The 27,953-nt window shown below is 40.5% G+C and overlaps 1 protein-coding gene across 1 annotated transcript; it reads right to left on the bottom strand.

Moving 5' to 3' along the window:
* Positions 1-3,449: 3,449 nt before the first annotated feature.
* On the bottom strand, positions 3,450-18,815 carry RSPH1 (radial spoke head component 1). Its single transcript, XM_020783857.3, has 9 exons — positions 18,711-18,815; positions 15,266-15,379; positions 14,611-14,716; positions 14,119-14,209; positions 11,101-11,236; positions 10,068-10,133; positions 7,199-7,379; positions 5,737-5,862; positions 3,450-3,934 (listed from the first exon to the last, which is right to left on the bottom strand). Exons 1-9 carry the CDS (start codon positions 18,762-18,764, stop codon positions 3,876-3,878), a joined length of 933 nt encoding a protein of 310 aa, XP_020639516.2. The 5' UTR covers positions 18,765-18,815; the 3' UTR covers positions 3,450-3,875.
* Between the last annotated feature and the right edge of the window lie 9,138 nt (positions 18,816-27,953).

The raw sequence follows: 27,953 nt of genomic DNA, 5'->3' as shown, positions 1-27,953 counted from the left end.
ATGCTTGTACTGTACAACAATCTAGGGTGACATCTAGTGGTGTGAACTAAAAATGAACCACCAAGCCTCTATTTTGAAAATCTTATTTTGAACAAACATTTTGAACAAACAACATAAATACAGCCACAAAACATGAACCTCTCCATATTGTTGTTGCTGCAACAGCTAGAGGTACAGTTCCACAATACCATGCAATATGGTAATAAATTTGGAAATGGCAGTCTACACAGTCACTACTACCCCCTACGTAGAGTCGAAAAATGCAGGCAGCTGGATCAGTCCATATAAATAAACAAGGAGCAGGTCTTTATGAAATTGAATGGCTCTTCATTGCCCACTGAAGACCAGACCACCCTCAAATACTTGGAGCAATACCCTGTTTTATGGGAAATCCATTTCTCCTACAGTTTCTGTGAGAACTGTAGTTAAGCTCAGAAGGAACAGGGAAGTCTGGGAAGGAGATGGCAGGTGATGTCAAGGTCCCTACTACACAGAAAATCCCATGGCTTTGATTTGGTGAACCCTGGTTCTCATCTAATTTCAGAAGCTAAGCTGGGTTCATCCTGGTTGGTACTTGGATGGAGACTATCGGGGACTCTCCAAGCATGGCTAGGAAAGAACACTACCTGAAAGTCTGGAAAGCTGCAGCCAATGAAAGCTGACAACATGGATGGATCAACAGTGTGATTTAATATAAGGTAGCTTCCTTTGCTGCTATTAGGAACGCCTGCTATGTCCACTATATCCAAGAAGTTCTAAAATATATATTTAGCTATTTACTAATTGGATGTCTTCTAATAGAGGGCACAAAGACACAGTAGGAAAATACAAATAGAGTTGCTGTGGTGTCACATTTAAGAAGTCGGGTTTCCTTGTGGTAATTCACTTCAGCCAAGCACAGCAGAGAAAAGACAGGAAATCAGCCTTATTTGCAGCTTGTTAACCATTTGTATCCTGTCCTCCCGACATCTGGTGCCTGGGTCTGCTTTGTTCATTCATTCGTTAGTCCTAGGACAGGTACATGATGAAAGGGGCGGGAAGCAAGAAATGGGCAGAGAGAGAGAGGTTTTCACTTCTCATCTTATTATGGAAAAAAGTGAGGTTAGAGAGAAAGGGGGAAGTTTTAAGGCAGCTCTGCTCTGACTATCCAGATCTGCAGGAGGCACAGTTAGAATAGAGCTACCTTAAAGCTTCCTCCTCTATGCCAAGTGTTCGCTCCTTTTTTGGCCCCCTTTGGTTACCTAACTGCCCTCGTTCGAAGGAAGGGGAGACAAGAGGAGGGAAGGGCAGGGGCAAAATCACCCAGACACCATGTTGAGGAAGAGAGGATTCAAATGGCAGCTGGTTTCCCCGTAAAAGAGGCCCATTGTGAAACAGCCCCCCTGTGTATTGATTGTGTCACAGCTCTCCTCGAGATTAAGGTTTCAAAAATAATTTGTAACACAGAACAGGGAGTGTACAGACTTAGCCATGGCATTCTTTGGCACCTGGCTTTTATTTGTTAGGTTCCAAAGTCTGAACTAAAATAACAGACATGAGGTGTTTTAATCCAGATGGCTATGTGCCACCCTGCATTGAGAAGAGTCATACAAATATGTCAAAGCAATGTGGGCTGCTTATATACTGTCCCATAGTGCTTAAAACTCTCTCTGGGCAGTTTGCAATTTAATTATGCAGGCTACACATTACCCCTCCCCCAGTGAGCTGGCTACTTAATTTACCGACCTTGGAAGGTTGAGTCAATACTCAGCCAATTATCTGAGGTCGGGATTGAATTCAAGTCATGAACAGAGTCTTCACTACAGCACTTCAGTTTAACCAGTGTGCCACGAGTCAATTTATCCCACGTTTTTAGAACCTCAAGTTCTTTTCCTCACATTTATTGGTATACATTCATATAGAAAAACAAACCAAATGAAATTCTCATATATTCTGACGACTGGAGAGGTAGACAGTTCTGAGAGCACTGATAAGCAACAAAGTTAACATTCCTTTCCAAAAGAACAAAACAAAGCCAGAACAGATGCTTGTTTGTGTCAACACTGTCACATTTGTCAATGTCATTTATCTCTTTGTGTTTTAGCTGCACACTATCATTTGCCTCCAGCTCTGCAAGAGGTCTTTCTACTTTTAAGAGGGAAGACGGTAGATGTGCATACAATTTATTTTTGCTGGCTTGTAGAAATATTTGTACTGACTTTTAGAATTGGTAAAGGAAAAATACAGTTGAGAGACAACCGTGTAATGTGCAAAATAGGGGCATCTATGTGCCTTTGCCACAGCTAGAAAAAGTTAGTTTTTTTGAATAACTAGTCCCAAAACATCCTACTTGGCATATTCATTGACTATCCAGACTGGGAGATGATGGGACTTAGAATCCAAAAAAGTAACTTTGCCAAGAGTGACATTTATTTTCATCTTTATTGACTGTTTACATCTTAAGTGTATATGAGTGGACCTTTAGAGGGATAAATAATAGTCTTCTCAGCTTTAGAAATGTGGTCACAACCACCGCCAGATAGGTTTCCATATAGGCCATGTGCTCCCACCCCCAAAGGTTTTCTCTTGTTTTAGATCACTGCAACCAGCTTAAATGGTCAAAGAGCAAAAAATATTTTCAAAGGAATATCCTTTGAAAAGATCCTCCTGTCTTTTATTGATGACTGAGTTTAAGGAAAATATGTAGGCTACATACTCCTTCTCAACTTGAAACCTCAGATGAGCATAAACTTGTGAACAAGAGAATTTGTTTGTGTGCGTGTTTGTGTGTGTAAAAACAATATCAATGGGTTCTGGTTATAACAAAAGAAATTTACACTAAGCAGTAGGAGGAATGTCCTGACAGTAAAAGTTGTTTAACAGTGCAACGCATGACCTTCTAAAGCAGGCAGTGTCGTTCGCTGCAAGTTTTTAAACAGAAGTAGGATGAGTAGCTATTGGAGATGCTTTAAATAGATTTCCTGCATTGGCAGAGGACTGGCCTTGGTGCCACTTGTGGACCGAAGAAGCCTCCAGGTGGCGTCTGTGCCCTGCTATTGCCACATGTAGTAACATGAACAAGATTTTCTATTTGAATATATAAGACTTTGTTTTAGATTAACACATTTAGTCCAGATTTTTCTCTCTCTTTTAAATACTCTTAATTATCCTTGGATATTGTTGAAGAATGAACTAGGAAGTTTACATTCCCCTATGCTGCACAGGTAACAAAAAAATCTACTGTTTCTTCACCCATGTTGGGTAACAGGGACACCCCTAAAGCTTCTTTTGCATCATTCAGATGCAGTAAGCTTGCTTGCTTTCTTGGATTTCAAAATTCTTCTAAATGAGAAGTTAAATCTTTTATGAAGAATTCTCTGAAAGCTACCTAACTAGGGCTGGCTACATTATGTACGACTGAAAAGGGAACAAGAGAAAAATGCACAAAAAAGACAGACTGATAATCAGACTTAGAGTAGCAAAAAAAGTCTTTATTCAAAATAGCTTGACAGACATTTGAATTCAAAAGGAACATTCATATCCCATGCAGAACTAAATTTAGGTCCAACTCATTATGTTGGGCCATGTAAAGCACCAAAAGAGACAAGGAAGGAGTTATGACAGGTAGGGGCTGTCTTTGCCTCTAATCTCTGACAACCACGAGCTAAGGCTGATCCCATGGAATATGAATAAAGGAGTCCAGATAATATTCTTTTAAAAAAGGAAACAGGAGCATGAGACCTCCTCAAAGTCAACTACTTGTAATTTCTACTAAGTTCAGAGAGAGAGTTAAATATGTGCTTAACCGTTTAGTTAAAAATTAAAGGAACCTAAAAATATTTAACCATGATTGGCTTGTGCCTCTTGCCTTGTTATTGTTTTCATTTTTTTTCTCCCTAGTCTTGTGGCTCAGCATCTTTTGCTTCTTCCTCCTTTTCTTCTGTGATGGCTGGGGCTGCAAATAATTTTTGAAAAAAAGATTTTTTAAAAAATATATATATATTTTAAACAAATATTTTAAAAACCTTTGTCTCTTGCCTCAGATAACAGTGAGTGAAGGTGTCCTTCAAAATATGAAGGCAAGTGCTCCAGAAAGAGAAAGAGCACTCTCTGATTTTCAAACAGAAGCTGAGACCTAAGACGTTTCCATTTGTTCTGGCCCCGCACCTCATAGCAGCCATCCAACAGAAAGCAAGCAAGCAAGCATGTATGAGGGACTGAAGCACAACTTCCACAGGCCATGCAGCACACACAAGCACCCTTTGGAGTTATTTGGCCCAGAAGCATTTTAACTCCAGCAATGCACTGTGGTGATGCCAGACCCTGTGGGTTTGTACCTGAATTAATGAACCTATCTCATACTGGAAGGCTGCACGCAATCACATGGAAATTCTATATCCTTACACTCTTCCCCTTTTCAGAAGAGTGGCTAGCTCTAACTCTCAGTTCACTTCGGACTGCAGAGTTGAAAAGATCCGTACTCTGGCCCTGCTCACTGGCCAGGAGAGAAAGAGCTAGTAGATAATTCTGAATTTGTGGATTTACAGTGGTGCCTCGCACAACGGGTGCCTCACACAACGATGAATTCACACAACGATGCCTTTTTCTGTTAAATTTTCCGCCTCACACAGCGATGTTTCATATGGGGGATTTTCACACAATGATGTCTCTTTTTCGTTCCTGTAAAAGTGTCTTACAATGTTTGGAAGCCATTTTAAATGGTTGCAATGGTTAGCCCACCTCCTGAAACCTATGCAAACTGATTTTGGTGTTGTTCTGACACTTCGTTAATTTATGGTAATTTTTTGTTTTTCCCCCTCATTGAAATGCATGGAGTTCGATGAGGGGGGGAAAACAAAAAATTACCATAAATTAACGAAGTGTCAGAACAACACCAAAATCAGTTTGCATAGGTTTCAGGAGGTGGGCTAACCATTGCAACCATTTAAAACGGCTTCCAAACATTGTAAGACACTTTTACAGGAGCGGAAAGGGAGATCGGGAAGAGCTTTAAAAGGCAAATGGAGATCAAAGAGCCCTTTCCCGATCTCCCTTTTCGTTCCTGTAAAAGTGTCTTACAATGTTTGGAAGCTGTTTTAAATGGTTGCAATGGTTAGCCCACCTCCTGAAACCTATGCAAACTGATTTTGGTGTTGTTCTGACACTTCGTTAATTTATGGTAATTTTTTTGTTTTCCCCCCTCATTGAACTCCATGCATTTCAATGAGGGGGGAAAACAAAAAATTACCATAAATTAACGAAGTGTCAGGACAACACCAAAATCAGTTTGCATAGGTTTCAGGAGGTGGGCTAACCATTGCAACCATTTAAAACGGCTTCCAAACATTGTAAGACACTTTTACAGGAGCGAAAAAGGACTTCACAAAGCCATTGAAATGTATTGAGTCGGCTTCAATACATTCCAATGGAGGAAACATTGTTTCACACAGTGATGTTTCCTATGGGGATTTTCACTCAGCGATGGCAATCCGTTCCAATTGGAACGGATTAACCGGTTTTCAATGCATTCCTATGGGAAATGGTGTTTCACAGAACGATGTTTCACACAACGTTGATTTTTTTGGAACCAATTAACATCGTTGTGTGAGGCACCACTGTATATCATTACTATCTGATATCATTACCATCTGATCCAAAGGAGGGATAGGATATCTTAGTAAATTGCTTTCAAGGGATCACCTCAATCACCCATGGCATACTTCCTTTCCCTCTACCTCCCTCCCCCAGCCCCCTCACCTGGTTCTCCCTGGTCTTCTTTAGCTGCCTCTTCCTCTTCCTCCGTGTCTCTAGGTGAAGCTGTTATTTCAACGGGCTCAGGTGTCTCTGCGTGTGCCTCTGTACTTTCAGCAGCCTCACTACCAGCTGAAATGAGGATGAAGAATGAAAGCATTACTACCTTGCTTACATGCATGAAATGTATTTCCCTTAATAACCATCTTGGGTAAAATCCTAATCTTGTTTGTTATCAAACTGCTTTGCTATTCCTATCAAGCATTTTCAAATAAGTATGGTTACTAATAATCTTAGGCACATCTACTCAGAAGTATGTTCCAATGACTTTGATGCAGATAAGTACTGTATGTACATATTGCAGTCAAATTTTTCTTTTAGTAGTAATATGACTTAATTAAAATAGAGAATCATTTTAGGAAGAGGGACGAAGTAATTTATTCTCCACTATTTCTAAATTCCTGTCAACTTATGCCAGTCCATGAAGGAGCTGGAAGGCCGGATCTCCCTACTTTTTTTTCTTGCATTTTAAAAGACCTTCTTCCTCTGAAACCAATGAAGATCACACCAGTGATAGGTTAGTATAGCTGAGGGACCTCATCCAGCAAAGCCAAAGTTGACTCCAGTCTGCCTCAAAATATTGTATTTCAGGGCCTATCACTGGTAGAAATACTACTGGAAGCAAATTTGTGCTTAAAGAAGTTTCTGCGGCTATGAGACCTCTGTGGAAAAGATTCGACCTACCCCTTGGTGGAGCTCTGCTTTTCCAGAAGAGTGATATATTGCCCTCATCCTAAACCCTATGAATAAAAGAACTTGGATTGATCTGCCCAAAATTATTTTTAAAAAATCACAATTGTTTTCTTTTTTAAAAACTGTACTGTAATTAGTCTATGGACAAACGCTGGCTCTACAGCTTGGAAAGGGGGATGAGCATTGCCCTCTAGAGATGGACACGACTGGACTAAATGTCAAGGGGAACCTTTACCTTTACCTAAGCTTCAATGAACATAGTAGATTTTCTTGCTAGGAATTTTCCAGATAACCTTATAAAGAATACTGAGTCATAACTAGAACTGGACAGTCAGCGTTACTCTGAAGGCTCTGTTACAGTTCTCAGTTTTAATTCTATGTTTCTCAGTAGCTGGATGTCCTTAAAATGACAGAGGATATTAGTGACTATCTTTATGCCTGAAAATTCTAAGGACCTATGGGGGTCAAACAAGATTTCTCCCTCTATATGTACCATTCTGTAGTTTCCAGCTTGAATTATGACCATATTCCTCCATGCAACTGGGTTTAGATTCACTGAGAAAATCTTATATTGTGTCAGTGCAAAATGCATGGATACAATGGCAATATAATATAAAATCTTGGTCTCCCAAATAATGAATCCTTTTGAAATGAATTTAGATGTATTGCACTAGTCAGTGCTTGAACGTTGGCTCCCACATTCCAGAGTACAAACCTGTAGCTGCTAGTTCCTCGGCTTCAGATGGTGGAGCCTCTGTAGTTGCTGCAGGAGGTGCTTCTGGAACAGGAGGTGGTTCTTCGGGTGCCCAGAGTGTAAGACCAGTAATTTTCATTGCTTTCCATTTGGGGATCATGGGTGCCAAGAATTCCTCCTCTTCCTCTTCTTCTGCTTTTTCCTAAAGATGACATGCATGGAAGATGGAAGTTACCAGGCCCATTTGGTGATTACAGCCTTTCCCCGCTGCTTTGGTGTCAGTTACATGTATATGTATACCCTCACATTGTATCTCGGGATTTCCTGCAACTTTCAGCTATCCCAGAAAGATGCACCATATCCTTGCTAAGCACTTGTTTGAATCACTGCCACATACTTTATGAGGGGCTGCCTCTGAAGTTCCTTATTGGTCCCAAATATTGCAGCCAAATGATTGACCAATCACTGTCACAGCAAGCATATAACTACTAATCTACCTTGGGTTCAATGTCTGGCAAAAACTACTGCTAATGACATGTACATCCCTAAATAGGTCAACGCCAAGCTTCCTGAGGAAGCCCACAGGAGCCTGCTTGGGTAATGAAATCCTCTGGAAGGGCCCTTCACTTTATATCACCAATATCCAAAAATTGGGTTTTTTAAAACTTCTTTCACAATTTTCTTCTGGCAACAGGCAGACCTCTTTTTATTTAAGCAAGTATTTTGCTTATTGAGATACTTTGCTTTGAACTACTCTCCTATTTTGTATTTTAATTGTATTTCTGGCAGTTTGACTATAGAATATTCTGCCCAAAGACAGCGGCTGTTGGTGTAAGAGTGCTTGTTGGGTCTTTCTTATTTCTTCTGTCAGTCTGGGAAAAGTACGTTGGTACAATTAAATTTTATACAATAAAGGAGTAAATAGCACTGTAAGCTTCCACACATATGAAACCATGAGGATGATTTAACTTCTTCTAACAAAGTTAACAGAAATGTCAGCTCCTCAGTGAGGAATGTAACAAATAACTGTGACCAATTGAACAGCAAATATGCAGTTGTTCATCCTGCTTGTCTTTCCTCCCAGAAAATATACCCTTTGTCATGCTGTCCCTGGATTCCACTCTTCCCTAGGATCCCCGGCTATTATGTGGGAACTTTAACACCTGTATTGTAAAATAGTTGATTTTAATTTAAACTTGACACTAACATACTCCAACTGTTGTGGAGAATTACTCAACTACCATGTATCATTGTTCCAAAGGAATTCATTTCTCCCTAAATTTCCTTTCCCAACTTATGTTGCACACAAGAGAGAATGGTTTGGTTTTCTACAACATGCAGACAAATCATGCAGAAACACTCCACGTCAAAGCCAGAGAGCACCTCTGTTGTACTAGGTTCCGTGTAGATAAAAGCTTCAATGATGGGCTGCTTCTCATAGTTCTGGACAGAAGGCAGTTCTTTGCTGCCCCTTCTCTTGGTTTTAGTTTGCATGAGCTAAGTGAATTGTAAAAAGGAATCAAAGTGAACTATGAATTGCACCACACATATGGGGAGAAAAAAAAATGAAAAAAGATGAATTTGTTGGAAAGATGGAATGTGTTGAAAATGGAGAGTTGCAGTATAACATTCCCATTATGGCTGAAAGTATGCATTTCTGGAAAATTTTACAATGGTTTGTAATATGTTTTGGTGATGGCTGATTGCTGCCTGTAACTCCAAAGGAAAGGCATTTTTTTTGCTACCTCTTCTGGAGGGCAGGGAGATATTGAGATTATGGGGAAGATGTTTTCAACAAATTTGCAGGTTTGAATGGAAAACATTAAGGTTGTAGATTTGAAAGACATTCTTTTAAACTGCAACATCCTTTCCTTGACAGGAAAATCTGTGCCACCCACCAGAAAAAGACACTTTGCAGGTTTTATCAGCAGATTCTCATCTTGGAAAATCAGCATTCATAGTATGTACTGAACGACAGGCTCGGCCGTACAAGCATTTACCTCAGATCAGTCCTATGCTGTTACTAATCTGTTACTCATCTTAGAGTCCATCCATGCTCACCATGTTCAGTGTTCCTTGCTCCCATTATACCTGAATTGCATCCTGGTGCCCACACAATGGAGGACTGGAGCTAGAATCAGTAGAGTCAAAGCAGGACAGAAAACCAACCAACAAACAAACCCCAGGCTTTCCTGTTGTTTTCTGGCCGATCAGTGATGTATTTCTGTTCTGCTTTGCTCTGATTTGCTGCAGTCATGATCTGCTTGGATGACCTTTAGCACTGTGGTACTCTGTGCTGATCTGCACAATTTGTGGGTGGGTGTCATTTAATGAAATTTCATTATGGGCATTTTCTACTGGTCAATCATCCCTCCATACCCTATAGATGGCTAAAACAAGGACAGAAAGGAAGAACATGTGAATCAGGCAGGAGTGAATGGAAGAGGTAAGCAAATTGGGAGGGCCATCCATGTTGGGACAGGCAGTATAAGAATGACCCAGTGCACTGAGCAACAAATACCCTCCCCATATGTGGATGCAAATACCAAGATAATCTGTTCATATGTGCAATAAATAATACCCAAACAACTCTGCACAGCCCCAGAATGATCCGAGTTCAAAACTACTGTGTGAATGAGTCCTAAGACAGAACCCACAACAGTTCTTATGAATGGAAGATAAATGACAGAACCGTTATTACCATTGTTTGGAACTATAATGTTTCCTCTTGCACTTTAATGTAGAGGACGTTATATATTTCTTCAAAAAAATTATTTCTTCAAACTTATTTTAACCTCAAGGCACATACATAATGAACCAGGTGATTAATAATAATGGCTAAACTACTAAGCTTTCTGGTATTCACATTATTTTATGCTACTGTATTTACCTCATGAAAGTATTCACCATGTTGTTCACATCCAATATCAAATATATATTTCCCGGGGCCCATTGGCTATACGGGAAAAGAAATGAAAATGAATATTCTGACAACACTATATCCTAAAACAATATACCTATGAATTACAAAATACTGTAGTTCAACAGGAATGTGCTAGTAATGACCTTCTGTTTTTTTTCTGGGGGAAAAATCAGTCTCTATGAAGGGGCGGGGAAGGACACAAGTCTGTAATAGTAAAGAACAACATTCAGAAACCTATGGAAGAATATTTGTATTCCAAGATACACTTGCCACTTTAATGTTGTCACAGACTGTATTTGTATTGTTTACCGTTTACATTTTTCCTTCTATTTTCTTGACAAATGTAGGGAACAGAGGTCTAAAAATTTTTTGCCAAAGAGTTTATGCTTCTGGAACCCCAAGAATCCTAGGTCCCGCCACCTTTGCTAGGGGAAAATGAAGTGGGAGAGTAAGAAGAATGGTGCTGCTGGAATCTGCCAGAAACCTGATCCTGCTCTAAAGCAAAGTACGTAGCCTTAAAGACAAAAACTAGGAAGCAAACCTCAAGCCACTCACTTTTTTTTCCCAAAGGGGGAAAGTCATCTTTGTGATAGTAAACGTCCTAAATGATAAAAATTGGCTCTGGACTTGCCCAGTTTTCACAGCCTCATTTTAAGGTATTACAGGATTAATTGATCTTGCTGTACTAGTCACAACACTTATATTCCATTTACCAAAATACTTCAAAACATCTTTAAAAGCTCCATGTGGACAATGGAATTGCTGTTGCACTAAAGTAAGTGAAAAGCACTGTCTACCTGAGGCTATGATTGAATGTTAGAGATCCTCTATATACAAGGAACTACTGGATATTAAGACTATAACTTAGGGGTTAATGGGGAGATTTTGTATTTAAACTACAAAGTAAACTGAAGAGATAGTTCTGTATGCTCAAAGAAGAACATGCAGATTGAAACCTTGCAAAATGCTCCCAGCATACAACCACTTCTTATACACTTACATTTTTATTCACAAACTTCCCCTGATATCTATGGTTTAGATGAACAAGTTCAGCAGCTCCTTCTTGTTGTCCATTTGCCCAGGTGCCAATATATTTGGAACCAGTTAATGCATAGAAGTAAGTACCTTGTCCATGCCTATGAAGAGATAAAAAGCATCTTCACATGAAACCTTAATCTTGGGCATCAAAGCAATCTTTCTGACACAGCCAAAGGACGGAATTGTTTATATTAAGGCAACTTAAGACATTTTAGATTATTATTAAATCAATTTCACAAGGCCTAATCTAACATCGAGTCAACAGTCACAAAGGAATTCTCTTCTCATCCCCTTCTAGTCCTCCATGGCAGATTCTGCTGGAAGGCAGACACTGTTGTCCAATCGGAAATACAACAAAATCCTGGACTCTTCCTTTTATTATATATATGTGCAACTCTCACTTCTTCCTGGAGAACAAGTGGAAAAGATTTAAAGATACCAGGGGCTGAGCAGGCTGTGTAGCTCCATACATTAATCAATGAGCAAGAAGAGATGAGACTGCCAGAATGCGATGGTGAAATGTAACGGAGATGGGGAAATGGTCCATTCAGGTCCCTAAGCTTAGAATTATTACTGGGAGAAGGGTGGGTGGGAATTATGGTTCAATGTTTGCATGACAATGACAAATAGGTTTAAAAACATCCTTTCCTGTACTATACAGTGGACCCTTGACTTACAGAATTAATCCATATTGGAATGGTGGCTGCAGGTCAAAAAGTCTGTAGGTCAAGTCTCCATTGACCTACAGTGCATTGAAAACCGATTAATCCCGTAACAGGCCGTTTTTGTTCCATTTTGGTTTTTTTCTGGTCTGTAAGTCAATTCTCAGGCTGCAAGTCAAACCTAAATTTTGCCGCCAGAGAAGTCTGTAACTCAAAAAGTCTGTAAGTCAAGCCGTCTGTAAGTCAAGGGTCCACTGTACAGTCATGTGGGGGGGAGTCTCCCTGATTATTATTATTATTTCTGAATAAACAAATGTAGCACTGAGACATTGCACTGATACACTAGTTTAGCACTGGATCACCTCTGCATGGAGTGGGGAAGCATTTGTTATGAAATAGAAACAGCTCTGGAAAAATACAGAATACTACATACAGTAATGTGAAATAAAAAGTATACTCTTTGAATTTTTGTATTGAATGGTTTTACATATCAGGACATGATAAAAATCATCTGGTCCTTAGCAGGTCTGAAGATTAGGTAAATACAGATTAAACAATACTTAGATGAACAACAACACATAACATATTGCACCATGCCATGATTTATTTTACAAAAATAAAGCCAAAATGGAAAAGCCATGTGTGGAAAATTAAGTACTGTAGTGTACACCATTACTGCTTTCATAGGAATTCGGAAGCTAAGTAGCAGCCAAGTGCTGCTAACCAAATGCCCTTGAGTCACATATCATCTGCAAGTGTGACCACCTCTATAAAATCTGAAGTTTTTGCAGTCTGCTGGTTTGGAACATTCAGGTGTGTGTTAAGACAGTGCCATGGAAGAAACACATTAGCAATTATTGTGGAGAAGCAATTGTTGCTGCCCATCCATCTGGGAAGGGTTATAAGGCCATTTCCAAGCAATTTAAAGTCCATCTTCTACACTGACTAAGATTATTCAGAAGTGGAAAACATTGAAGACATTCTTCCCAGGCATCCATGTCCAAGCAAGTTCACCCCAAGGTCAGATTGTGCAATGATCAGAGAAATTATGAAAAGGCCACGAGTTACATCTCAGACCCTACAGGCCTCAGTTAGCATGTTAAATGTTAAAGTTCATGACAGTACAGTTAGAAAAAGACTGAACAAGTATGGTTTGGAAGTGTTGCCAGGAGACAACCTCTTCTCTCTAAAACATAGCAGCATGGCAAGTTGCATCTGGACAATCCACAAGACTTGTGGAACAACATCCTTTGGACAGATGAGACCAAAGTGGAGATAATGCACAGTGCCACATTTGGCGAAAACTGAACACAGCATATCAGCACAAACACCTCATACTGTCAAGCATGGTGGTGAAGGGGTGATGATTTGGGCTTCTTTTGCCGTTACAGGACCTGAGTACCTTGCAGTCATTGAGTCAACTATGAACTCCTGTGTATACCAAAGTACTCTAGAGTCAAATGTGAGGTCATCTATCTGACAGCTAGTTTGGCCAAAATTGGATCATGCAACAGGACAGTGATCACAAGTACACCAGCACATCTACAAAAGAATGGCTGAAAAAGAAAAGAATCAAAGTGCTGCAATAGCCCAGTCAAAGTCCAGACCTCAACATGATTGAAATGCTGTGGCAGGACTTTAAGAGAGCTGTGCATAAACAAATGCCTGCATAACTCAATGGACTGAAACAAAATTCCACCACAATGATGTGAGAGACTGATAAAGTCATACAGAAAATGATTACTTCAAGTTATTGATGCTAAAGGTGATTATACACACTATTGAATCAGAAGATCTACTTCGTTTTTCACATCTGGCTTCTCCACTTTGGCTTTAGTTTTATTAAATAAAACATGACATGGTGTTGTTCATCTGAGGTTGTATTTACCCAATTTTCAGACCTGCTAAGGACCAGATGATTTTATTATGTTGTGATATGTAAACCCATAGAATTCAAAGACAGTATACTTTCTATCTCACATGACTGTATGAGCACATTTCAAGAGGAAGCAAAGGGGAAAAGGTAAGTTTTCTCTTTCCCACTCTCAAGAACCACTACTGAAATTCAATAGCAGTAAAATGGTCAAAGTCAGAATTGAGCCAGCTCCTATATAGTACAGTATAGCATAGGACAGCCTCAGCATAGTGGAGAACAAAGTGCTTTCTTCTTCTGATACAAAGCAGCCTAAACAGCATTAGCAGGTTTTTATTCTATCGAGGAGGAGAGGGTAAGAGCACACTGCAAAGTTTTGTTGCAGGTATCATTTAAGATTCACCAATTATAAAAGAAGAGTTAAGCAAACTTCAGAAAAGCAAACCTGACATGATTGAACCATTCGCCTGTGTATGTATCTCCATTCACATAGTAGTAAACACCATGTCCGTGTCTTTGGTCCTCCACCCAGTCTCCTGCAATAAGCATTAATGAAAAGTGTACTGACCATAATGGCGAGATCAACAGCAAACTAAACTACAATGAATTCTGTGTAAATAGGAAAAAGGAGATGAAAATGGAGTTGCTGATAGTGTGAACACACTTTCTCTCTAACAGGAATATGGCAACAGAAATAGCAGATAAGGAGACATCTTTACAGATTATTTTGCTTTTCTTATAAAAGTGTAGCCTTAGTAACTGTTTCATTTGCTGAATTTGTAGCTCCACCCACTGCCCTCTACCACTGTATTCTTTCATTGGGTATAGACACAATTTCAGAACCCAACAGAATCCTCACAAATAAAGGGGAAATAATAAAATACCTTTTATTATTACCTTTGGATAGATTCACTATGAACAGGACAATAAAATTTACCTTCATATTTTGATCCGTCTGGATAAATAAAGACACCAGGGCCATGTTTTTTATTGTCAGAGTATTCTCCTATGTAACGTGCACCATTTCTAAATCTGTAGAATCCCTGAAAAATATACATCATAGAGAGGTCAATTTTCCAGTGTGGACAGCCACACTGCTGTTCTGGTTTCCAGTGTCTCCATTCTATTCTCCTCTCCTGGTTTCCTAATCCAGACATCCTTTCTACAGAGAGAGTCTGCCAGCAAGCATCTAATACGATCCCCCTTCCCCTGTCTACCTCAAGAGGTGTCTTCCTCCCATTTTTTTTGGTGCTTCCATAAATCATGAGATTTCTCCAGGCCTGTTGGTGCCTTTTATGGATACTATTTCAGCCACAAAGGAATTAGCCCTCAGAGAAATCTCAGTTACATTTATATCTCACATTTTCTCCAGTGAATTCAAGGTAGGATATATGATTCACTCCTTTCCCCTCTATCCATACACAAGTCTATGTCCTGGGCTGGCTGAGTGTCAGTCAGCAATTGGTCTAAGATCACCTAGTGCTTTCCATGGCCGAAAGAAGATTAGAGCCTTGATCTCCCAAGTCCTAAATCAATACCCTATGCTCTATTACTGTGCAGGATGAGCAAATTATTTACAAAATAAATCTTACCTGTCCATTTCTTTTACCATTTTCATATTGTCCTTCATAGGTATCACCATTTGGTAATCTGGCCTTCCCATGTCCATGCCTTTCACCAGCTTCATTGCGTTCACCTTCATATTCCTACTTAAATTTGAATTGAATAGTTATTGAATAGTTATCACATAGCTTCAGAACAAAGGTACATACCTTTAAGCAAGTCCGAGCACAAATTCATCTACTTCAACACAGATGGTACAATTTTGTGAAGAAGAAGAAAACACTGCATTCAAAATATCACCAGGAAGGCCACACACATAGAAATCCCTGCAGGTGGGTACTGAGAACAACTTGTAAGGAACCAAACAAATTATATTTTTGTTAATCAGAGATATCAAACCATTGTTCGGTCAGTGAAAATATACCATGGAGGTTACGAAAGTTCAAATCATTCTCCTGCCATTATTGTAGGTGCCTCAAATTAAAGGAAATATTAGAAAGTAAAAGCAAAATAAGCATGGCAGTCAGACAACTGAGTGGTCTAAACTGTTCACCCATAAAAACCGTTGTTAAAAGGAGATCCTTAAGGACATCACATATTCAGTTAACATCACATACTCAAATAGCTTAGATATAAGTGCTATTTGCATTAAGCTGACAAAGCTGCAAGAAGATGTGAGTACTAACAACCTCAGTAGTAGAAATATTAAGGGGAAATTGGTCAACAGAACAAGCATTAGACCTAAGGGAAACAGATGAACATTTTTAAAAATTTAAGATTTTTATCAAATATAATTGCAAAATTTTTTTTAGAAAAGACAAAAAAATAGCATTCCAAACAATGCAAAGAAATAGAAAAAGTAGTGAAAATTCACAACTCCTTTAATGTGCATAAAATATTAAAGAGAGAAAAATAACAATGCTCATCATTGATGGATTTGTATCATGAAGAACAAAATAAGCAACCAACAGGATCTATTGCACTAGGTGGTCCAGAAAACTTTGATCCAAAATGCAATATGGTTAATATAATAAGCAATGCCCCTGGACTCAGATGTTTTTTTTCCAAAATTAATTAAAAATGATAATTTAGATATTTCAGCAAACCTTTCCAGTCAAATCTGCAGAGTAGGAATCATTCCTGAAATTTGGCCAATAAGTATCTTTAATACATTGTTGAAAAAGAAAAATGGCAACATTTGTAGCACATACATATAGAGAAACAAGCTTAACGAACCATCTCTAAAGATAATACTTGCCAAATTTACAGAAAGTATGGAGAAGGGGCATGAGCCATGTAATTTGGATTCGGGGAGGATTTAGTACTAGGGGTAGATGCTATGCCATGAATGTGGATACATATCTTTACTTTATTGACTAGGAGAAAGTCTTTGACAAAGCCACCAGCAGCTCCAGGTCTTGTTTTTGGTGATTGTATAGAGGTTCTCCATCATTGGCTGCAGAGAATACAGTATCGTTTTCGTTTAGTCGTTCAGTCGTGCCCGACTCTTCGTGACCCCATGGACCAGAGCACGCCCGGCCCTTCTATCTTCCACTGCCTCCCGGAGTTGTGTCAGATTCATGTTGGTTGCCTCGATGACACTGTCCAACCATCTCGTCCTCGGTCATCCCCTTCTCCTCTTGCCTTCACATTTTCCCAACATCAAGGTCTTTTCCAGGGAGTCCTCTCTTCTCATGAGATGGCCAAAGTATTGGAGCCTCAGCTTCAGGATCTGTGAATACAGTATAATCAATCTGATTTTGGTATTGCCCATCTAGTGATGTCCATGTGTAGAGTCGCCTCTTGTGTTGCTGGAAAAGAGTGTTTGTGATGACCAGTTTGTTCTCTTGACAAAACTCTATCAGCCTTTGCCCTGCTTTGTTTTGAATTCCAAGGCCATACTTACCTGTTGTTCCTTTTCTCTCTTGACTCCCTACTTTAGCATTCCAGTCCCCTATAATGAAAAGAACATCTTTCTCTGGTGTCAGTTCTAGAAGGTGTTGTAAGGCTTCATAGAATTGGCTAATTTCAGACTTTTCAGTATGGGTGGTTGGTGCATAAACCTGGATTACTGTGATGTTGAAAGGTCTGCCTTGGATTCGTATTGAAATCATTCTATCATTTTTAAGATTATATCCCAGTACAGCTTTTCCCACTCTTTTGTTGACTAGGAGGGCTACTCCATTTCTTCTATGGGATTCTTGCCCACAATAGCAGATATGATAATCATTCCTCTGAATTAAATTTGCCCATTCCCATCCATTTTAGTTCACTGATGTCCAGATGTCAATGTTTTTTCTTGCCATCTCCTGTTTGACTCCCATCCAGCTTACCGTGGTTCATAGATCTTACATTCCAGGTTCCTATGCAGTATTTTTCTTTGCAGCATCAGACTTTTCTTTCCCTTCCAGGCACATCCGCAGCTGAGCGTTCTTTTGGCTTTGGCCCAACCACTTCTTTAGCTCTGGAGCTACTTGTACTTGTCCTCCGCTCTTCCTTAGTACCATGTTAGACACCTTCTGACCTGAGGGTTCCATCTTCCAGCGTCATATCTTTTAGCCTTTTGTTTCTGATCATGGGGTTTTCTTAGCAAAGATACTGGAGTGGCTTGCTAGTTGCTGCTCCAGGTGGATTGAGTTTACTCAGAACCCTCCACTATGACCTGTCCGTCTTGGGTGTCCCTGCATGGCATAGCCCATAGCTTCTCTGAATTACTGAAGCCCCTTCACCATGACAAGGCAGCAATCCATGAAGGGGTGTGAAGAATATAGTATGAAACAAAACTTAAAATTTGTTTTGACAGTATGTATTGTATAGTGCTGTATATTCTCAGCTCTACTGTAAAGTGCAAAATCATGGATTTTACAATAGACAACTATTTAAAAAAACCAGAAGCATCTGAAATGCAGATTTATTTTTTTATTTTCTTTTTTGAGGATGCTGAAAATTCCTTGGATCAAGAGGGTGACCAGTGAGAAAATACTAAGTGAATATAGGCTATGAAATCAGAGAACCCATACCAAGCACAAAGCTGGAATACCATGGCCACATTAGGAAAAAATGAAAAGGAAAGATCGTTACAGTTAGTCATTAAAGACATGACGGGGGGAAATGTGCAGGAGAATGTAAAACTTACTGACTGAGGCACAACAACATTGCTGTCAATGTCGAAACTGTCAGGACGATGCCCGGGTTCCAGCACAAGAGGACCAACAGGAAGCACTCCACCTGTTTCTTCTGCACAGTAGCTACTGTTTCCTCGCGAGGTGTTTATCTAGTCTATGCAATCACGCTTACTCAGAAGTAATCCCTAAAATCTTTTGGGCTTACTTAACAGCAAGTGATTTGGGGGTTTCTGATGGAGTTTGCGCCCTAAACCGATCCCGATCCCTTCCATTTCCTTGGCACCTTCCTCCTCCTCCTCCTCCTCCGTCACCGCCGCCCCTCATTGTGCAAAACCGAACCAACACTGACCCCCAAATCGTTCTCTGCCTCCTCTTCGATCTCTTCCGAGCCCAGGTCCGACATGACTCAAGCGGGGGCCGTCACCATGGAAACCGCGTCCTCCCAGAATCTCGCCCAGGAGGCGGTGCTCCAGGAGCGTCATTACGCCCGCGGCCGGATTTTGCGTGGCGGCATCCATCTTGTCCGGGAGACATATGTACCTTCCTTCTGCGGGTTGTTGCTGGCCGCGGCTGGTTCGCCAGCGACCATTTGGGCAGTGCGTGTGAGAAGCAGGGAAGGAAATCTTTACTGTGACCGGCGTTGGCTTTGTGTGTGTTTCCTTGTAAACAGTTTCCTTTGTGGCTAGGCTGCCTTATAAAACTGAATATATATTTAAGTGCAGCCCCACCCCCGCCTCGCATTTCTCAGTTGTATGCCATAGTTAAAGGACACTCGGGAGCCTTGCCTCGGAGGTGGTTTGGGAAACAGTAGAATTTTTGACATATTTTTTAACAACTGGAATATATAGGGGTAAACCACAGTAGTGCCCTGTAGGTCGGATGGGAGGGGAAAGAAGCCTCATTCTGACATCATTCTGTCATATCTGCAAGTGATGGCTTTGAAATATCAGAATGCAACCTGTTCATTTTGCATACATATACTTTGACAGGTTAAAGAGGATGTCATTAGTGCCCTGCCCCAGGCAGCAAAATGTGTTGTGTTGAATCAAAATAAATCCCACTAGATTTTTTTTAAAATTTACTCCTACCTAAGAAAGTGGGAGGATTGAAACCTTTGCCATTAATGCCTGAACAACTCGCTTCTTAGCTGTGTATGTCTACATATTCTATTTTCTTTTTCTTTTTTTCAAGGTAGAAAGTTAGGTGGGCTGTCTATAAATATGGTAGGGGTGAAGATAGAGAATGGATAAGCTAAATGCTGAAGTTTCGTGTATTCGTTTAATTTGAATTAAAAGTCTTTTTAGAGAGGAAGCAGGCAATTTTCCATGATGGATATAGGAAGGACCTTACATTGATGATGATCGGGGAACTGACAGTTTGGGCATGCAGTTAGGGATTTGGAATTATTTCCTTACTTTGATATCTCAAGTGTGTTATCAGTCAAACTTCCTTTATATTCCTGAGTGTAAAATTATTCAATTTTGTTCTCAAGTACTCAGTGTAATGTCTGAACTTTCAGAGAGGAACTCCCGTGTTTGGAACAATGTGACCTCATTACAGGATTTTAGTATAAAAGAAAATATCTAGTAGATGGGCATTTTGTATAGAACACACGCAGTTGGGAAATTGGATTATTAATGCAACCAATCTTTCCATTTCAGACTTGTTAGTGTTTGGGCATTTTATAGCCTTAAATATTTGTTGTTGTTTTTCTCAAATCCTGCTTCTTCCTGTTCATCTGCACTAGTGCAGAATTAAATGGGACTAAATGGGTATGTATATACATTGTTGGGAGTAAGGAAAGCTAAACATATATCAGGGAAATGAATAAAATATAACATGAGGATGTAATTTGTTGCAAGGTTGCTGGAGGAATTCACTTGCTTAATATGGAGCAACACTGAAACTACAGTATTTGAGTATATGAGGTTACACACACACACACACACACACACACACACACACGTATACACACATCTCTATATATATGTGTGTGTGTGTGTGTGTGTGTGTGTGTATACGTACATATGTATATATATAATGTATATATATAATGAAATAATGACTTGACATATAACCGGAGCTCAGATTTCCTTTAAGTCTTTCCATTGCATTGTTCTTACTTACTGTTCATTCTCACATCTAGAGGCTTGCAGGATTCCCCTGTTCTTGCTTTCACAGGAAGTGTATTTGTTGATACTACCGTTTCTGGTGAGATTTTGTCAGAAACTGCCACCCATTAACAACAAATACTTGAGGTTTTTTTTTTTTTTTTGCTGCTCATACTATTATGAATATAGTCAGTGCAATGTCATTTCACAGTGGATAATCATCATCTATTTTTGGAAACAGGTGTATACACCCTTTTCTTTGTGGAGACGTCAGTTCTGATATTGGAATGTATCATGGTCAAGGAAATATTCATTGCATGTAAAAATCAAGAGAACTCTGTACTGTATTTCCTGAATATGTGTTATGGTGTAAACCCCTTCAGACTATAACTCACAAAACTATATATTGTTTTTACTGCAACAAAATAGCATTGTTATCCTTCTCCAATTTGTCATTTTTTTAAAAGGGAAAGAAAATGAATTGACAGTAAAATAATAAGATTGAATTGTCTTGACTGCAGAAATCTTCCTGTACCACATTCAGAGAAGCTTAGATCAACGTGTTATCTATTTTTTGTTTTTAAGATTTGAGCGGCATCCCTCTGGAAACTTTTTTGTGTATGGCCATGTTTTTAAAAGATCAGTTTTCCATGAGAATTAACCTATTCAAATCCACAAGTACTTCAGAATTGTTTAAAAACTTATTTTTATGTCAAAATATGTTACAGTATATAGAATCCATGGGGATCAATTCTGAATTATCAGAAGCATGCCAGTATTTCACTTGGACCTATACATTTCTGGTCTTTTCTGAACGTGAGTTTCAAGCTTAAAACAAGTTATGAAATGGATGTGCATCTGAAAGTTTATGAGTGACACTGGCATAGACAGTAAAACTGGTGTCATGGTGATAAAAAGGAATCTCTAACTGGTAGAACTGTTCTTAAAACCATAGTAAGTACAGAGAGGAATCAATTATTTTAAAACAATATCTTGTAATGTTGGTATCTTCCCCTTTTTTCATCATTGTACTCATAACCCTATACAAGTTGCACTGTAGTCACAGGATAATACCAGTGTAGAAGTGATGTTAGAGAGGAATCTCACAGTATACGCCAGAAGCCAACAAAACTGTTTGCAAACATATTAATATGCTTTCATAGCTAGAAGTTTCATGGGATTGATGTAGAAGCAATCCATATTTTTAAACTCAAAGCAGTTTCCTTTCTATGTAGTACAGGAACAGTGTTGGTAGAAATGTCTGGTTGCATAAGAAGACTTTTGTTAGTTAATTTGTTTGTTTGTTTAGTCGTTTAGTCATGTCCGACTCTTCGTGACCCCATGGACCAGAGCACGCCAGGCCGTCCTGTCTTCCACTGCCTCCCGGAGCTGCCTCCCAGAGCTGTCCAACCATCTCGTTCTCTGTCATCCATTTCTCCTCTTGCCCTCACACTTTCCTAACATCAGGGTCTTTTCCAGGGAGTCCTCTCTTCTCATGAGATGGCCAAAGTATTGGAGCCTCAGCTTCAGGATCCGGCCTTCCAGTGAGCACTCAGGCTTGATTTCCTTTAGAATGGATTGGTTTGTTCTCCTTGCAGTCCAGGGGACTCTCAAGAGTCTCCTCCAGCACCACAATTCAAAAGCATCAATTCTTCGGCGGTCAGCTTTCTTTATGGTCCAGCTCTCACTTCCGTACATCACTACAGGAAAAACCATAGCTTTGACTATTCTGACTTTTGTTGGCAAGGTGATGTCTCTGCTTTTTAAGATGCTGTCAAGGTTTGTCATCGCTTTCCTCCCAAGAAGAAGGCATCTTTTAATTTCGGGGCTGCTGTCACCATCTGCAGTGATCATGGAGCCCAAGAAAGTAAAATCTGTCACTACCTCCATATCTTCCCCTTCTATTTGCCAGAAGGTGATGGGACCAGTGGCCATGATCTTGGTTTTTTTGATGTTGAGCTTAAGACCATTTTTTGCACTCTCCTCTTTCATCCTCATTACAAGGTTCCTTAATGCCTCCTCACTTTCTGCCATCAGAGTGGTATCATCTGCATATCTGAGGTTGTTGATATTTCTTCCGGCAATCTTAATTCCAGTTTGGGATTCCTACAGTCTGGCCTTTCGCATGATGTATTCTGCATATAAGTTAAATAAACAGGGAGACAATATACAGCCTTGTCGTACTCCTTTCCCAATTTTGAACCAATCAATGTTTCCGTATCCAGTTCTAACTGTTGCTTCCTGTCCCACGTATAGATTTCTCAGGAGATAGATAAGGTGGTCAGGCACTCCCATTTCTTTAAGGACTTGCCATAGTTTGCTGTGGTCCACACAGTCAAAGGCTTTTGCATAGTCAATGAAACAGAAGTAGATGTTTTTCTGGAATTCTCTGGCTTTCTCCATTATCCAGCGCATGTTAGCAATTTGGTCTCGAGTTCCTCTGCCCCTTCAATATCCGGCTTGCACTTCTGGGAGTTCTCGGTCCACATACTGCTGAAGCCTACCATGGAGGATTTTGAGCATAACCTTGCTAGCGTGGGAAATGAGTGCAATTGTTCAGTAATTGGAGCATTCTTTGGCACTGCTCTTCTTTGGGATTGGTATCTAGACTGATCTTTTCCAGTCCTCTGGCCACTGTTGAGTTAGTTAATACATATCCTTTATTAATTACTATCTGTAGGTGCAATTAATTTTTGGCAGCCACAGTTTAATAAAACCATACAAGCACCTATGTGAATGCGAGGACTCCTTGATATTTCTATAGTATATGGAACTATATGGAAGGCTTTATTATTTTAGAAATATACTTTTAGCTGCCAAGGGGATAAGGGGGAGACATTGGAAAGCTGGCCTTCCATTGGTTAGAACTTTTCTTAATTCTTACATTCTTAAATGTTGAAACATTTAAGCATGTGAGGTTTACTTGTGTGTAAAGATGCCTCCAGCTCCCGCCAACCTAGTGGTTCGAAAGCATGCAAATGCAAGTAGATAAATAGGGACCACCTCGGTGGGAAGGTAACAACGTTCCGTGTCTAAGTCGCACTGGCCATGTGACCACGGAAGATTGTCTTCGGACCAAACGCTGGCTCTATGGCTTGGAAACGGGGATGAGCACCGCCCCCTAGAGTCGAACACGACTGGACAAAAATTGTCAAGGGGAACCTTTACCTTCAAGATGCCTGGCCTCAGATTGCAAAGCTGCTTTGCTGCTTCTCTGCACCTTGAACTCTGCAGCTCTTGGAATAAGTTGCCCTGGAATTGAGAACCCATGGAGAATCTACAGAGAGTGGATGAACCTAAATGGAAACAATTGTTCTTGAGCAAAAGTAAAGTTGTATGTCTTGGAGAAAGGTTCCAAGAGAAACATATATGGACAATAACATACATTTGTGTGTCCACTGGCCAACACAGTCTAATCAGAATTATAGATATCAGATAAATGACTGGTGTTGAAAAGAAACTAGACCAGAAGAGGCAAGTAGGCATATTGCCAAATGAACATGTGATTGTTAGATCCTGACATAAACTTGGCTCCCCTCACTTTTCAGTGTAGTAGTTTCCAGAACACATTTATACTAACTACACGCTGTGCATTTAAAATTCATGTGTGTGGTTTGTGGGAACCTGTGACTCAGTGCTGGGAGGGCAACTGTTTTACTGAGAAGGAAAGTGGATGGTGCTTCTGTTCTATTGATTTATATGTCTTTATTTTATTTTTATTTATGATTGATTGATATACTGCTCACTTGGCAGCCAAAACCACTCTGGGTGGTTTACAACAAGTAACATAAAACAACAAAGTCGCAAAATAGCAAATAACATCAATGCATAGGGGCCCAAATCAAAAGTCATAAAGTGCAGTGGGGATAAAATTACAATACAATAAATACAAGTACAGTAAACATGTAGAAAAATGCCTCATATAATCAGTTGTGTATGTCAGAGTTTTTCCCACTTGTAAATCTTAAGCCCATTTATTATGTTTCTTCTTAGAATGTATGTAAGTTTGTCTTGGGTTGTGAGGAAAAATATCAAAAGCCTAACTTTTTCTGTATGAAGTCTCAATACTACCAGCCATAGGCAAACTATTCATAGTTTTTTTTAAATGAGGTTATATTTTCCTCTGTGGTTGTCCTGTAGCCACTGTGTGAAATGCAGAAAATATAAACCTCTAAGAATTTGCTAACCCATCTTTCCCCACCTTCAAACATAAGCAGATATCAGGTGGCTATTTATCTGGCCTGAGGAACATGTTTCCCTAACCTGCTTGTCAGCATACTTTAGTTGATCTGGAGAGGAAATACCGTGAACCAAATGAGATGAAGCAGCAGTTGCCACCCTGAAGCAAGGAAAATATTTCAGTTATGAGCCTCGTTGTCCTGCTTAGCCAAAACAGCACCATTCATACACAAGGGAAAAAACCATCTTAGGGAAACCCCAAGATTTGCAGGAATAGATACACATGCAGAGAGTGCTATCTATGAGGAAAACTGTGGGGGAACCCCAGACAGCTCATTTAAAAGTTGTTATAAAATGCTGGGCGGCTGTTTGTGAGAGATGAAAGCGTGGGGAAAAAAGTATCCTGGATAATGGAAGGGCTGGTTAGCCGCAACCCTCAACATAATTACTCCACAAGGTTTGACAAAAAATGTTTGTAGACATCAGTTATGGATACTCTGTGAACCCCAGTCTTACCTTTGTTAAAGCTAAAATTCTGCATGTACATTTAATTGTATGTTATCAAATACATTGCAACCTATTGCAATCATTTCCAGGGTTGTTTAGGTGTAAAGTACTCAGAAGTGGTTTGCCAGTTGCACCTTCTGGTGGTGCTTTAGCAACATGCAACTTACACAGAGTTGCACTCGTAGCAGGGTATGTAAGCCCATCAAGCCACATATGCTCCAGATGATCCTGGCTGCTGTTCTCCTAGGAGGTACAGTAGGGATTCAGTCTCCCAGTCTGTGCAGCAAGGTGCTCAATCCCTATATGTGCACTTTGTGTATACATTCTCCTGAATAAATATGCATGGGATTAGTCTGTATAAACTTTGGCTTAATGCTGGGTATATTTGTGCAATAGCAAATCCCCCAAACCAAGGTGCATAGAATTGCAGCCTTAAACAATCATGAGCCTCAGCTACTGTAGTATGTTTAGATCATTTGCTTGTCTGTGGGTTTATTCTTAAGAACATTATTCAAAAGCAAGTCCCACCATAACTAATGAGACTATCTTCTGATAAGTGTGTATAGGATTAGAGGCATGAATGCCATTTACTACATGCTAGGGAACAAGTTGCACACTAGGGAACAAGTCCCATGGAATGGAATAAAAATGCATAGAACAGTTCTCCCACAATATGCTGCTTAATTTTTTGTTATTCTTCCTTCTATTTTTACCTATGCATCTGATGACAGCACTATACAGTATAAGTAAAAACAACCAAAATTTTTAACACGTGATATAAATGGAGGCCTGGGAGAAGAACCCTCGGGGCTTCAATATTTATGCATTCAGTACTCAGTTTAGACAGTAAAGGAATTCCTTGAGAGATACATTTGGATTGACTGTTCTTAAGGGTGATTTTTTATTATTACACTCTCATTGCTTAGGAAAGCTATGCCTGTTGAATTTCCGCCTGCCAGCAACCGCTCTTCAGTGGAAATAGCTTCTAGTAGTTCTATGAACGTGCCAACTGATATCATTTATAATGAACTCTGTTCCAATCTACTGTAAAAAAAGAGGAGACAATAATGAAAAAGAGCTGCTGGATAGGTCTGGGGTTTAGGCATCTGGCTGTGGAGCCAGACGTTGGGCATTCAGTTCCCCACTGTGCCTCCCTGACAGGGGCTGTCGATAAATCAATTGGGTCCCTCTGCAGTTCTAAGATTATTATTATTATATGGCTCCTTTATTACGATCAACAGATCAGATAAGGTTATATAAATCTCCGGCCTTCGGCACACCCCGACTCTTGACGGAAATGTGGACATTTGCCGCCTCGAGCCATGCCTCGTCGCTCCCTTTTCGTTGTTGTTTCCTCATCAGAGCGAAAGCGGGGAGGCCCCGGCCGGCCGGAGCAGGTTCTCTCCGTACTGAAGGACCGGCAGGGCTTGAATGAAACGCCGCCGCGCTTCAAGCAGGAAGTGGCCGCTCAAGCTGGGCGGCCAGGAAACGGCGCCTCCTCCCAGCGCCGAGAAGTGAGGCGCTGCCGCCGGCGGACGGCCGCCGCTGTCGTCGTCCTTGATCGTCGGGAGCAGCGGCAGCAGCAGCAGCAGCAGCAGCATCATCCCTTCAGGTAGGACTCGATCCGGGCTTCTCCTCTGCTCCCGAGAGCTCGGCTTTTCCAAGCAGGAGCAGGCGGGCGAGGCCGGAGGCAGCGGCGGGAACTTCGGGAAGGCTTCCCGGCGATGGGCAGAGAGTTCGGTTCGGCGGGAGCGTCGTCCTCCTCCCCGGGCCAAGCCTGCGCTCTGCCTCTTCTCGCCTGCCTCCCGCCGCGCACCTGCTGCACCGCGGGGCAGCCTGGCAACAACGGTCTGAACCGATGGCGCCTGGGCAGAACGAGCGGGAGTCCCGCCGCTGCTGCTATTGCTGCTGCTTCGCATATAAAGCGAGGGATGGGGAAGGCTTGCATCCTTCCTGCGGGGGCGATTTGGATGCGTTCGTTTTGCTTCGTTTCTCTCTTACCGACCCAGATACATGGGCTCTGGATGCTCTGGATTTCGGCTCCCAGCATCCCGGCCCTTGGCCATCCTGGCTGGTGTTCCTGGGTGAGGGTGACACCCAGCTGCATCTGGGGACCCGAGGTTGACAACCACTCTTTTAGGGCACATCTTAACATATTTCATCTTCTAACCCTACAATCCTTAACCTGGGAACAAGCCCCTCTTGGCTGAACCTGGCTGGATTTTGAGTTAGGTCCCTATTATCAGATTGTTTTATAGACATGGTTGCTTGGTTTTGTCTGTTGGGTCATTCAAAAGAAAGCCTTTTTAAAACTCTGTGTGTTATTATGCAGGTATGTTAATTCCATCTTTGTGAAATTACACCTCAACAGGCGAACTCATCTGGTACCTTCACTGCTGCCATATTAGTGACAGGCGAAAGATTTTTATTTTCCCATGCCTTTAAAACTTTGTTTCCTTTTACATTACCCTAGTGAAGTCCTGGGTTGAATGAGGAAAGCTGTTTTTTTTTAGATATGTTTCACTGATGTTGATAGTCCAAATCAACACCTGGGCTAAGTAGTAATAAATGCGACAAGTTACGGTAAGCTGAAGGTAGAAGTTGAGAGGCTGTATACACACACATCCTGTTTGTAGATTACTAATCTGCCAGTTCACACAGCTGCTCTGTATGTACACTACCTTTAGGAAGAACTGTTATTTGTGCTTGAGATTTAGGGGTGTGCAGTTCTTTCTCTTTTTAAGGACTTGATAAAGAGGTGTTTGTGCCACTTTGCTTCCAAATCAATAAGAACT

The sequence above is a fragment of the Pogona vitticeps genome, chromosome 3 (assembly GCF_051106095.1).
Source record: "Pogona vitticeps strain Pit_001003342236 chromosome 3, PviZW2.1, whole genome shotgun sequence".
NCBI lineage: Eukaryota > Metazoa > Chordata > Lepidosauria > Squamata > Agamidae > Pogona > Pogona vitticeps.
This window is presented reverse-complemented; position numbering and strand designations above follow the sequence as displayed.